We start from the raw sequence: 14,686 nt of genomic DNA, 5'->3' as shown, positions 1-14,686 counted from the left end.
ATTGTCCAATACTATCCTATTCAATTCAATGTGATAAACCAGTTAGGTCAAAAATAATCTAAAAGTAATCAAAAAGCAGTCGGATTATATTACCTAAAATGTGTAATGTAATGGATTACATTACTAACTACAATTTTTGTCATGTCATTTGGAATCAGTAACGGACTATAATTTGTAAGTAATCTACCCAGAACTACACACACACACACACACACACACACACACACACACACACACACACACTACCTTTCAAAAGTTTGGAGTCAAGATTTTTTTGGGACAGAAATGAATACTTATATTCAGCAAGGATGAGTTACATTAGTGACAGTAAAGCCATTGATATTGTTACAAAAGCTTTCTATTTCATTTATGTGACCCTGGACCACAAAACCAGTCATAAGGGTCAATTTTTTAAAATCGAGATTTATACATCATATACAGCTGAATAAATAAGCTTTCTATTGATGTATGGCTTGTTAGGATAGGACAATATTTGGATGAGATACAACTATTTGAAAATCTGAAATCTGAGGGTGCAAAAAAATCAAAATATTGAGAAAATCGCCTTTAAAGTTGTCCAAATGAAGTCCTTAGCAAGGTCCTTACAAAAATAAATTTTTGATATATTTACGATAGGAAATTTACAAAATATCTTCATGAAACATGATCTTTACTTGACATCCTAATGATTTTTTGGCATAAAAGAAAAATCGATAATTTTGACCCATACAGTGTATTGTTGGCTATTGCTATAAATATACCAGTGCAACTTATTTCTGGTTTTGTGGTCCAGGGTCACATATGTGCTGTTCTTTTGAATGTTTAATTTATCAAATAATCAAAATGTATCACAGTTTCCAGAAAAAAAAATAGATAAGCAGCAGAACTGAGTGTTTTTCTAGCCACACAGCACCAGATAACTGTAAGGGACATATTGACAGTGATCATTGACTACTGGACGGCAGCAATGGCTGCTGGGTAAAATGTGTATTGAAGAAAGGGCTAAAAATAAACTGGACTAACAAGCTGGATAAATATACAATTATTTAATTATAGTTTACAATCAGGCTGTCAGCTTAGTATCTATAGCAACTAGAAACTTCATTAAAGGCCAAGCCAAGATTTTATTTGAGTCAGATAAGATAACATATTAAATGTACAGACATGGAAGCTATCTCATAGAATCAATGCATTGCCTAATAAAATTAAATGGGACTTTCAATAATACTGGCAAACTTCAGCATAAACATGCCAATAAGAAAAATACTGACAGACAATTGGTTCTGTGCTGCTAAAGCTCAGTCATGGCTAAAAATATCTTATGGTTCAAGAAGCACAGCATAATAACAGTGAAATCTGGAGTGAATTAAAATACTGTACACAGCAACATCATTTGTCAGTTTACAAAATTAAAGATAATACAGTGACAATATATATTGATAATTAGCTGTTTTCACATAGGATGTTTTGACCATTTGGTGCTAGAATATGATGCTGTGATTCGACTGAAGAGTTTTTGTAGGTTTTAAAAATCATTTAGCCATTTTAAAAAGAAAAGTGTTTCTTTCTAGTTATTAAAAGTTTTATTGACCATTATTTAAACCAAATTCAGCTTTCCCACCTTAGCAAGTAACCATTGAGCTACTTGCTGTCATGGTAAAGGTTGTTGCCATGGAAACAGGGCCACATGGGATCATCCATTTCTGCATTTGTCTGTTGGAGAGTTTGAAGAAATTAGTCAATCTGGTGTATGAAGAAGACAATCCTAATAATACACCTCATTATGTTTTTTTCTTTTTCTTTCCTGAGACAAAAACAAAAAACTAGCTCAAGCAATGAACAGAAAAAATAAAAACAGTCTGACAAGCTAAAGAAAACCACGCTAAGCCAAGTTAACTTAACTGGATATGGATATGGCTGCTACCCTTGTAATCTGTAATGAACATAAACGTTGGATAAGGTCACTTGGACCACCAGTGGGTTTTGTTGAACAGCTCATGTTCAGCACAGGCATGCAGCCTAGCAACGTGTCTAGATAAAAATATCCACAACATGTGTGACAAAATATTCTCTCTTTCTTTTCTGCACTGTAGACTCACCCGATGAGCAACTGACTGAAGGGGACAGAAATGAGTCAATGACATCATCTGACTAGAGGTTAACCACCCTAGTGTTCATGTAATCTCATCATTTATTCTTCCATTAGTGCGTTCAGCCAGTTATCAGAAACACTGAGGACATGGTTGACAACAACAATCACTTTACTTTTATGTTTTTTCCTTCAGGCATGGGAAGATAGTTTAATGTGACTGGGCTCATTTGATGTACACCACTAAGGTGTGAGAAATATAGCCTTTACATACACTACCATTCAAAAGTTTGGGATCGGTAACATTTTTTACACGTCTTCGGTGTCACATGATCCTTCAGAAATCATTCTAATATGCTGATTTGGTGCTGAATAAACATTTCTTATTACTATCAATGTTGATAATATATTATCAAACATTTATTCTACTTAATATTATTATGAAACTGATAGAGCTGCACGATTCTGGATAAAATGAGAATCACGATTTTTTGGTTTCAAATAGAGATCACGATTCTCCCACGATTCTGAATATACAACTAAACAAAATAACGTGTAATTTACTAGAGGTTTTGAAAAAATGTTAATTGCTGGAAAAATGTTTAATTAATTTGAATGACTGAATGAATTTGAATTGGTTTTGAATTAATTCTTTGACTCATTAATAAATACTTGTTTCATTACTGGATGAATCAGTGTTTTTGAACAAATATTTTGAATGAATGATTCAATGACAAATACATTTTTTAACAGTGGCGTAAAATGTAACTGATACAACAGTTATTTGAAGCACCAAGTAAGTTTCAAAATGTGGTTTTGATCGCTATCGTAGACATCAGTGTTTATATCCTAATGTTAAACTTTTATCTCATAATATCTTTTATCTTATAAATAAAATAAGATTGCGTGGGTGTTTGAATCGAGATCACTATCTTTTTATGATTAATCGTGCAGCTCTAGAAACTGATATATTTTTACAGGAATATTTGATGAATAGAAACAGCATTTTTTTAAAATAGATTTTATGTAACATTACAAATGAATTTACTGTCCCTTTTGAGCAATGTCTTGCTGAATAAAAGTATTCATTTCTTTAAAAAAAAAAGACCTGCTGACCACAAATTTTTGAACGGTAGTGTATATATGTGGCTCTAATATTACTGTGGATAGATAAAGGAGTATAAAGCTCACCGAGTCAGTTAGGCAGCAGAGGAAACCTGCTCCGGCATTGGCCTTGATATCGGTTATGGGCAGCACAAAGTTGGTGGGCGCTCCCTTCATCATGGGGTCATTACTCAAGGACAGGTGTGTTTTGGCTATGCAAACTGGCAAATTCCCAAAGCCCTTTAAGAGAGATGAAAGAAAGAAGTCTAATAAGAGAGAATGTTACACTCCCTCACACATACATACTGTAGTGTATACTTATAGTGTATATTATATTGTATACGTATAGTGTATATACTATACCCGATATACTTCAAACACAATCAAAGAACGAACTGATGTGACGTCATTTCGAACAAAACCAGGCCAAAACAAAGTTTGTTTGTTTGTTTTGGGAGTTTAAAACGGCTTGCCAAAGCGAACTCTCAGGAAAAGTTCGCACCAGCTGCAAAACACCTTCGTACTACCATTGGTCCTTGACGATAACGTAATAGGAGGTGTGCGCTGAGGCTCCGCCTTCTTTCACAAGGAAATCTTCTCTGGCCCTGTTTCCACCTGGTATTAAGATGCGTTTTGGTAGATCGGATCACAAGTGGACGAGGGAAACACATACCCGTTTCCACCTGGTATTTTAATACCAGGCCGGCCGAACGCTGTGAGTGCGTGTTAGAAATCAGGAACATTGTGCTTGGTACATTTTTCATCTTTAAACCAAACAGGTCTTCAGCTGACAAAGTTTAAATCCCATCTGTCTAGCGCATGCTTACCTTATGCATTAGGTCAGTATTCAAAGAGTAGGCGGTCTTTAGTGGCTGTTCGGACACATTCGAACACATGAGCGTTTCCACTACGAAAACAATCCATTCGAATGCGTTTTTGACTACCGCTGGAGGTGGTTGAATGTGGACAAGCTCAAAATGTTTTACACCCCGTTTACACCTGTATTTAGCGTCGTCCAATTGTGATCCGATCGACCAAAACGCATTTTAATACCAGGTGGAAACAGGGCCTCTGACTCATTTTTGTCTGTAGAGTGCGTCGAGGTAAGGTGAAAACACGAACACACTGGATAGCCGCTTTATAGTAGAAAATGAAGTTGTGCTTCTGATGAAATGAGGCACTCACACTGTTTTTCATGTTTGATTCTGTAAAGTTGCTGGCTTTTAAGCAATCTATTTGCATAGCTTGTGCTAACATACCCATGTTGTTATGATCAGATGCTTTTCTTATGCTTTCTATAAAAAAATGCTGTTTTCTCATTTTTGTTGTGTTTATTTTGTTACTGAGAGGAAAGCGTGCAGCACATATTTACATATTCATCTAAACGTCGCTCTCAGCAGTGGGCGGCGTCAGACGTTCAATAACAGTATAACGCTGCTCACGTATTTTGAACTTCGTTTTACACCTAAAGGAATGTATCGGGGCCTTAAGTCTAGAGCTTCTGGAAGCAGAATGAGTATGTGCTGAAGGACACATTGAAATTTCCCAGAAGTCCAATAATTTCCCAAAATAACTAGAACACCCCTACTTTTTATACACACAAATTTACAACAGTACACAACATTTTCCACTCAAAGTATCCACATTATGTCATACAATATGTTTTTTTTAAACCTCTCATTAACTTACAACAGCAGTTTGAACAGTACAGAACAGTTTGTTCTATAAGAAAGCAAATATCTTAGAAGTTTATACGAATTACTGCATGTAGAGTATCTCACAGAAGTGAGTACACCCCAATGCTGGCAGCACTCATACGTCTATTTCCCAAACACAACCTCTGGATATGACGCTGAGCATGTGCACTCAACTACTTTGGTCGACCATAGCGAGGCCTGTTCTGAGTGGAACCTGTCCTGTTAAACCGCTGTATGGTCTTGGCCACCGTGCTGCAGCTCAGTTTCAGGGTCTTGGCAATATTCTTACAGTCTACGCCATCTTTATGTAGAGTAACAATTCTTTTTTTCAGATCCTCAGAGAGTTCTTTGCCATGAGGTGCCATGTTGAACTTCCAGTGACCAGTATGAGAGAGTGAGAGCGCTAACACCAAATTTAACACACCTGCTCCCCATTCACACCTGAGACGAGTCACATGACACCGGGGAGAGAAAATGGCTAATTGGGCCCAATTTGGACATCTTTACTTAGGGGTGTACTCACTTTTGTGGCCAGCGGTTTAGACATTAATGGCTGTGTGTTGAGTTATTTTGAGGGGACAGCAAATTTACAGTTTTATACAAGCTGTACTCTCGCTACTTTACATTGTAGCAAAGTGTCATTTCTTCAGTGTTGTCACATGAAAAGATATAATAAAATATTTACAAAAATGTGAGGGGTGTACTCACTTCTGAGAGATACTGTATATGTAATTAAACAGCCTTATTAAGGAATGGAAGCTCACCTGTTTTGTATAAAGTGCAAGCTTTTCCTGTGCTTTTGGAGACAGCTCGATATCTTTCGCACCGTACATCTTCTGTGCCACAGTCCTTAACGTATCAGCAGCTGGAATCTGAAGAAGAAGAAAAAAAACCACATTTATCCTGTGTTTAATAATGCATTAGTTTGAGTAATGGATTTTGGCTTTATTTCACCAGTGGAATCTTTCTGTACTCAATACTCACAGGCTTCTTCCTAGCCTTAATTAGTGTAATGTGTGATGAACAGTTTTCATGCTGGTTATATTTAGGCCTTGTCAATTAAAAAGATTTCATGCATGATAAAGTCATTGCCTGGTAATGAAACAGCTCTATATATAAAGTGTTAATTGATCTCAGAATATGTGTGGGAAAGTACAGCACAAGCACCTTGGGTTATGAAAAAAAATCCTGAGTGAAAGTAAAATTGCTCCACTGTATACTAGTATAAGTATAATAAGTATAATAGTAAGTATAATAGTATATTTTAGTATCAGTTTCAGTGGTAAAAGTTACCTCAGGTAACTCAGGTAGGTTACCTCATTTGTACCTTATGTTCTTCTTTTGTAAATCGCTTTGGATAAAAGTGCCTGCTAAATGCATACATGTAAATGTACCAGCGTAAATTTTACCCACTACACCACCTCTTACCTGTGAGTCGTACAGGAACCTGAAACTTCCAGGTAGTTTTGTTGCTCTCTGAACAGCTTCGGCCAGAGCCAGCGCTCCAGCGCCCCCCTCAGACCAGTTAGTGCACTGCACTGCATCGAAGGCACCAGCCTGCTTCGCCTGGCCACACACCAGCTCCAGCTCAGCGTCAGTATCAGAGCTGTGCCAAATACAAGCAGAGCCCATATTCACACACATTCACTCAGAGTGGGAGTGCTGTGTGTGGTTCAGTTTGGCTCGTGAGCATACGATTAGTGTACAAAGGAAAAAAACCTAAGAACTTTAGAGACTATTAGAATATAATTAGAGATATATTAGTGATAAAGGATAAAATGGTGCATATTGATAATAATGCTTGAATAGTTGCAAATAGCTAGATGAGAAAATGCACAGACAACACTTTTTGTTGGCTGATGTTGTACCTGAATTTGTTGACAGCTACGATCACTGGCAATCCAAATGCTTGTGCATTTTCCACCTGTCTCCTCAGGTGACAACAGCCTCTCTCCAGCTGCTCGAGGTTCTGCATTGGAGAAAATACCTCAAGTCATGTGGTATATAAACTCATCTACTCACAGTCATACATGTAATTAATTAAATTTCCCCCCAATTTTCCTGCAGTAATACAACCTGACTGACAATTATCAACATTTAGAACTGTACATTAAATGTTTACACCATTTGCCAGTAACTTATAGGTTATAAACATATTTAAAATATTAAGACATTAAAATATGTCAGAAAGTGCAGGCTGAAAGATTGTACTACCTCCTGTGAATACTCTTTTGGAAGGGGCAAACCTGCTTGGACCTATAAATAAGAAAGAATAGAAGCATAAAAACAATGTAAGCTATTGCCTCTGTCACAAGCACAAGATTGATCATTTAATAAACAGTTGATGTTTTGTTGTTTCAAGTGTATCCATACTGAAAATCTGTCTATAGATTTGTGGATCTGACTCACAGGGGGGGCACCGCCATGCATCTTCAAGGTACGAACCGTGGCCACCATCACTACCACATTTGGCTGCAGGCCCGAGTAGCGGCATTTAATGTTGAAGAACTTCTCCAAGCCAATGTCAGCACCATGACCAGACTCAGTAACTGAAAAGACAGGAAAGTAGCTTTAGATTAGCCAGAGTTTGAATATTGCGACAGTTTTATTTGTGTTGCCATTTATATTCCAGAAACCTAGACCATGTGAATCAGAAGAAGTCTCTTATCCTCATTAGGGCTGCATTTATTTGATCAAAATTACAGTAAAAACATAAATACTATTACAATTTAAAATAACTGTTTTCTAATTTGAAAAATATATTAAATTATAAAATGTAATTTATTATGATGATGGCAAAGCTGAATTTTGAAGTCTTCAGTGTCACATGATCCTTCAGAATTAAGTCTAATACAATAATTTGGTGCTTAAGAAACATTTATTATTGTTATCAGTGTTGAAAAACGTTGTGCTTTTTAAGATTTTTGTGGTGATATGTTTTTTTTTTTTTTTTTTCAGGATTCTTTGATGAATAGAAAGTTGAACAACTTTTAAATAGAAATCTTTTCAGGCTATGTTCACACTGTCAGTCCAAATCCGATTATTTGTGTATCCGTTGTGTATTATTGACTGTTCACATTATGTATTGCAACTGATTTGTGTGTCCATGCTGCTCTTTCGTTTTCCGGAATATCTGCATTGGTTTCTATCTCAATGACGTTGCGTTGGTAGGCATACGCCAAAAACAACAACAGCAACCGCAACATGGAGGGGTTTGGAATACAGATGTCTTATTTACAACATGGAAATGTGTAGCCACTGCACTAGACTATTGCGTCTTATGAGGAAGCGTCAGAAACTGGTATGCGCTGTCGTCTCAACATTCAAAACTTGTCTCTGTTATATTGTTATTTTCTGCTCGTCCGGCACTTTGCAACAACACAACCTTGTTTCTGCAGCGACTTTCAGCATGTTTCCTATAACAACGTCTGACATTTTCATTTTACGGGCCATGAGAAAGTCACATAAACCATGCAAAATCCGATCAGAGCAGTCAGACTGAAACGGATTTCCAGAAATTAATAGGATTTCAAACCACATATGAATGTAGCTCAAAACATATTTATAAAAATCGTATTTCATGTGATTTTTTGCTGTTCACACTTGCTAAATCTGATCAGATTTTAATCGGATATGCACAAAAATCGGATTTGGACTGACAGTCTGAACGTAGCCTTAATGTTTTGCTGTCAGTTTTTATCAATTTAATGTGTCCTTGTTGAAAAAAAAAAAAAAAAAAAAAAGTACTAACCCAAACTTTTGAACATAGTGTATTTGTGCAGTATTTTTTCTAAAATGAATGCACAGCATTTAATAGTAAGAGTGATAAGAAACTTTTTAATGAATCCTTTTTTTATAAAATAAAAAATAAAAAAATAAGTGTATTTCTTCTTCACCTACAAATCCTTTGGATCCGACCATTTTTAAAGCGATTTTGTCTGCCAGAATGGAAGGACTGCCATGGGCAATGTCATCTAATGGGCTGGTGTGAAGAAACACCGGTGTACCCTAGAGAGAAAGACAGATGTGCTGAGACAGAATCTGACAGAGCTGAATGATTCTGTGTGCAGTGATCCTAAAATATTTATTCTGAAAAATGACAATGACATTTTCAGTGATCATGCAACACTTTACGTTATTAAATCTTACCTCTACAGTTTGCATCAAGACAGGTTTAAGGGCATCTTTCAATAGCATGGCCAATGGACCACTGATATTCTGTGATATCAAAGTTGTGTACATTAGATCACACACATATACAGACACACACAAACACGTGAACACACATACTGACTAAATCCTCTGTGGTGACAGGATCCCCAGATTTGTTTGTAGCCACTACTATCTTGGCCAGCCTCTGCTGCATCTCCTCCTCACTGCTGCTGAGTGACAGTATAGCCATGATCTCATTTTCCAAAGAGCCAGAATCCTGAACAGCACAGACACCCACTTAAAATCAACAAATCACCCAAAAAAATGAAAATTCACTGTACATTCCAGAATCGTTATTTCAGCATGATATTATTTCAGTGTTACAACATACAGTACAGCATAATACTATCACATAAAATGAACTGAATTACATTATTAAGAAAGGCACTAGGTAAAATGTATTGACAAAATGACATTGTGATACTGATACACACTGTTGTAGTTTCTGGGTCAATGTCCAATCGGACAAAACGTCTAATCTCGGTCCCTGTGAAGGTCAAGGGGTCAGATTTCTCAATGCCCAGTTTCTACAGGTCATAAAGGACACAGTGACCATGTCATCATACTTCTGCCGTGGTTTTGAAATTAATATTTGACTGTAGACTGTGTTTTCTATGACTTACCTTCAGTCGGCTGAGCTGGGCTGGGGAGACAGACCTTTGACCCTCTCTGAGAGGAACCAATAAGTCAAACAAAGCCTGTAAGATACAAGCATATGAGATCATACCAAATACAAGCCGTGCAAACACATGAGTATAAACACACACATATCAAACACAAACCTGACCTTCTCAGAAAGCTTGGTCTCATAGTGAGCATGTGCTTTAATAGTGTCCATCACCACTCTACTGGCAGCAGAGATGAGCTCATTCTGGCCTGAAGGCTGAAGGCTGACCTGGGATCAATGTGTTAGAAGATATTCATGTTCCATTTGATTAAATATGCTTTCAAAGAGGAAGGGGAACTCAAACATACCTCTTCTAATGGGATAATCTGAGAGTATCCACCTCCAACAGCAACCCCTGTGAACAAAAACAACCAACATATCATTTGAACCACTTAAGCTATAAAAGCTCTTTTTGGGAACACTATTTTAGTGTCATTGTTACACATGTTACATGTAGTTACTGTAGTAATAACTATAAATTATGCATAATAACATGCAATTAACCCTAAACCAAACCTTTAAACAACCTAACCTTAACTCTATAGTAAGTACATGTAGTATTTAATTACTATTACGCAGTACTTAAACGTATAATTACACTGCAATACTGACACCTTAAAATTAATTGTTACCTTTTTGTCTCAGAGTCTAAATTAAAATGGGTAATTGTGAGTTTTGTAAATTAAGTTTAAAATAAGAAATAGCCATATTGTGAGATATTAAGTTGCATGGCAAGTAATTATGAGAAATCAGTTCATAAATGTTTGAAATCAATTTGCAATTTTGAGATATAAAGTAATAATGGTGACTTTTTATGTCATAATTATAACTTTTAGTTTCATAATTTGTCAAATTCTGTCATAGTTGAATTTATATTTCATATTTCAACTGTGTATGACTATCAACTTTGTCATAATAATAACATAAATCAAAATGATAAGATAAGTCATAACTATAACATAAAAAGTCAAAATTATTTAATTACCATAATTATAACTATATTTCATAACTTCAACTTTTTGTCTTTGTCATAATTATAACTTTTCAGTCTTTCAGTAATACATATATATTTTTTATCTCATTATAAAATGGTATGTAATCATTTTGATCTTTTGTCATAAAACCTTTCATCTCATAATTTCTCATAGTAGTTATGACTTATTTAATAAATAAGTTTTTATGTCATAATTATTACTTTTTTATCTCATCATTTCAAATTTTATCACATTATGACAGTATGTATTCAAATTTTGACTGTCATCATTCTAACTTTTTATCTCATAATTTCAACTTTTTGTTATCATTTCCACTTTTTATCTCTTCAACTTTTTTATCTCACAATTATGATTTACTAAAGCATTTTTTTCTTATGTGGTAGAAATGAACTTCCACAGTAATCATCTTGAAAACCTGAAAAAAAATAAATAAATGTTTGTCCCTCACTCCTAGCACCAAAACAGGATCCTGGGGAAGGCTCTTGCACACAAGCAAAAGCATTGATATTCAGGAGGGAAAAGGGATATAAAATAGAGCGTGAGAGAAGCAGATGAAACCAGCCTGTTCAGCAAGGTTGAGGGTCTTTGAATGACAGGTGGTCACTGTGGCGTGGTTCCATAAGAGCAGATCGTGCATTGGAGCTCCAACGATCTTACTGCGGCCAATCACGACAGCATTTTTTCCCATTACACTCACACCTGCACACATGAATCACACTTGCTAGTGAGCTGCCTAGAAAGGCAGCACTTTCTGAAAATTCGAAAATCTCTTATCTTAAGTGTCCTGCCTTGTTTGAGTCAAATTGTAAAGCAGCAACACATGTATCCTTTGTGGAGAAGGCAAAATGCATTGCAACAAGACAAGATGGTGGACAAGGTTATAGAAATATTGGTTGTACATAAAAAATGTACACTAACATTCAAAAGTTTGAGGTCAGTACGTTTTGTTTTGTTTTCAGCAATTAACAGTAAAGACATTTATAATTTTATAAAATTTCTATTTCAAATAAATGCTGTTCATTTTGTACTTTCTATTTATAAAAAATCCTGAAAAGTTATGTATCAGTTTCCACAAAAATATGAAGCAGCGGAACTGTTTTAAACATTGATACTAATAAGAAATGTTTCTTTAGCACCAAATCCAGCATATCAAAATGATTTCTGCAGGATCATGTGACACCGAAGACTGGAGTAATGATGCTGAAAATTGGAATAAATTACATTTCTAAATAAATATTAAAATAGAAAACGGCTATTTTGATTTGTAATAATAATTCACGACATTACTGTATTTACTGTATTTTCAATCAAGTAAATGCAGTGTCGTTGAGGATTAGACTTTTCTTTCAAAAACATTACAAACTTTTACTGAACCCAAAATTTTGAATAGTGATGTATTTCATTTAGGACAGCAAAATACCAATAAAAAATATCTGTATAATTAAAACTGAATATTTTACTAATTATTTTTGGTGTACATTTCTATGTTTGTTAGAGATGCTGTCCACGTAGGCAGTAGATAGTAAGGAAGCTCACTAGGTTTTGGATCACAGCTCCTTTCTGACTCACCTACAGTAGATGTGCAGCAAAAAAAAAAAAGGGGAAAAAAAAAAAGATTGTTCTGGATCCTTCTTTCCTTTCTTTGGGGTGACAGCTCATTTCACCACCCAGTCATCAGACTGCATTGCTCTGTGTGTATATATATATATATATATATATATATAGACTTCACACCTATCCAATGACGCTGCACACTGACTGTGCTGTAGTATGAAGGCCCTTAGACAATCATGCTATGATTCTGACTGATGAGAGGTAGAGCTCATGGGTAGAGGTTCACAAGATTTCCACCCACCGGTCTGACTGATTAGCTCCATACAGCCATTAGGAGTGCAAGGGATGAAACAGTCGCCCAGGTCTCCACGAGACAGCTTCCCTGCATTTATACTGGTCAAGCTGTGAGGAAGACAAATCAAATAAAACACAGTAACAATGTTCTGTGGAGGATTTAAATATGCTATGCATTAAGGAAGTTTTCCTGAAAATGTGTCTCGAGCAGGTATGAGTATTTGCTGCACCAGCATTAAAAATACAGTACTGTATTAATCAGAGATCTCACTTATCAAACAAGATCTTTATTATCTTTCAAATTCTACAAAAAGGTAATAAATAAAGATAAACTAATAAAACAAAATAAGTGCAGCACATGCTATGACTGTGGTAACTTTAATCATTGAAAGGATACTATGACAAAGATAACGCTTTTTTTTTCATATATTCCCATGAATATATGATTGACCTGAAGAATGAAAGCTGTATCATATACTTGGATATTTATATGAGCAATATCACGCTCACAGCCATGCGAAATGGCTCTATATGTATATCAGACGGGCGATAAAATATGAAACACAAATTTTTTAGATATATTGTCTTTCAATAATTCAAGCACTTTTCAAGTACCTTTTTTATAAATATGTCTGTTTTCAAGGGTTTCCAGGACTTAAATTTCAAAAGGTCAAATTCAAGTACTTCAAGTACTTTAAGCACATTGTACAAACCCTGTTACTACTATTATTGAAACATAATCTTGACAAACAGTTTTGAAGATTTCAGTCTTACTACATCACCTTTCCTCCTTCACCAAGGTATTAAATTGATTACCTCAGTTTTCAGCCCAAAAAGCTCAATATAGCTCAGTTCTCCTGTCAGTAATCATAATAAACACTGTGAGGGAGACATTTTAAATCGCATATGGTAACACAAGCTTGAAGCTGATAAAACTATCATGAGGATGTGTAAATAGCCTGCAGGTGGATATTGCATATTTGTGCAAATTTTAGACTCAGTTGCCCCTCAAAACTACTTTTACTTAGATAATTCATCTAAAATCAGTAAAAAATGTCCAATATTCACAGACATCTACAAAGAAGACCTTCACTCTCTGACTTTGGGTGGAAAAACACAGATAAGAGAGCAAAATAGAGCGATTAGAATTAGAACTGTAAACTAGAACTAGCAGTGGTTTCCCATCAAACAATGTGTGTAAAATTCAACAATCTGAGCATGTCTACCTGTCTATTCCAGTTAGTTTATTAAGAATAAAATCCACTATTTCTCCCATATTCTTGCTGTGCTCCACAAACATACATTTCAAGCATGTCAGTTTGACAGCTGCACTGAATCTTTCTTGGAAAAAAACAGACTTCACCTACCCATCAACATCTTTCTCTGGGGCCACAGCATTGGTCACTTTCTCTGTGTTTATTGGGTTGATGGAGTCAAGAGGTAGTTGTACGATGAGACCATGAACCGCAGGGTTCTCATTCACTGCAAGTATTCTTTGTAGGACCTTAAGAAAATCAGTAGTATCAGCCTTCAGACTATATATGAAAGGAGAAAGGACAGAAATCTAGACGAGTTGAATGACGCATTTGCTATTGCTTGAGGCCTGTTTCTCTTACTTCATCTTCTGTGGCTGTTTCAGGAAGCCTAATGTGGTTCGCATTGATTCCAATCTAGGTAAGGGAGAGAGACAGTGTCAGTGAGAGGTTTATGATAAAAATGATTTCTGTTTATTAAATCAGCTCACTGAACCTCAGCCGCTGCCTTGAGCTTCATGCTGATGTAGAGGTTTGAGTCATCTCTGTCCCCGACCTAAAACAAACCACAGACTACATGAGAGTGTGCAGAGGATAGGAAAAAATTAAATTAATCTAATATGTGTATAAATGATACATTGTTAGTCTAATACTTTTAGACTTTTTACATTTTTACATCCCGAAAAACAGAATCAGCAAACAACTCATTAATACTAACACAATACTGGTAACAATTTTACAAAATAATGCTGTATTGTCTAATATTGTAATATTTCTGTGAAAATGTTTTTATTTTTTCAAATTATGCTAAATATTCTAAG

At 35.6% G+C, this 14,686-nt stretch overlaps 1 protein-coding gene across 4 annotated transcripts; it reads right to left on the bottom strand.

The window, feature by feature from the left end:
* Positions 1-1,031: 1,031 nt before the first annotated feature.
* Positions 1,032-11,426, bottom strand: mthfd1a (methylenetetrahydrofolate dehydrogenase (NADP+ dependent) 1a, methenyltetrahydrofolate cyclohydrolase, formyltetrahydrofolate synthetase). 4 transcript variants are annotated; one of them, XM_051875445.1, is made up of 16 exons: positions 11,213-11,277; positions 10,078-10,124; positions 9,890-9,997; positions 9,726-9,800; positions 9,537-9,629; positions 9,185-9,319; positions 9,040-9,108; positions 8,787-8,898; positions 7,300-7,439; positions 7,105-7,146; positions 6,759-6,859; positions 6,319-6,496; positions 5,655-5,762; positions 3,281-3,433; positions 1,788-1,804; positions 1,032-1,697 (listed from the first exon to the last, which is right to left on the bottom strand). In XM_051875445.1, exons 3-16 carry the CDS (start codon positions 9,938-9,940, stop codon positions 1,694-1,696), a joined length of 1,278 nt encoding a protein of 425 aa, XP_051731405.1. In that variant the 5' UTR covers positions 9,941-9,997; positions 10,078-10,124; positions 11,213-11,277; the 3' UTR covers positions 1,032-1,693. The 4 variants fall into 4 exon arrangements, with proteins under 4 accessions (XP_051731405.1, XP_051731404.1, XP_051731406.1 ...); XM_051875444.1 differs by lacking the exons at positions 1,788-1,804; positions 11,213-11,277 and adding an exon at positions 11,327-11,426 and having other exon boundaries at positions 1,032-1,713; XM_051875446.1 differs by lacking the exons at positions 1,788-1,804; positions 9,726-9,800; positions 9,890-9,997; positions 10,078-10,124; positions 11,213-11,277 and having other exon boundaries at positions 1,032-1,713; positions 9,040-9,319; positions 9,537-9,631.
* Between the last annotated feature and the right edge of the window lie 3,260 nt (positions 11,427-14,686).

This window comes from Ctenopharyngodon idella, chromosome 20 (genome assembly GCF_019924925.1).
Source record: "Ctenopharyngodon idella isolate HZGC_01 chromosome 20, HZGC01, whole genome shotgun sequence".
NCBI lineage: Eukaryota > Metazoa > Chordata > Actinopteri > Cypriniformes > Xenocyprididae > Ctenopharyngodon > Ctenopharyngodon idella.
This window is presented reverse-complemented; position numbering and strand designations above follow the sequence as displayed.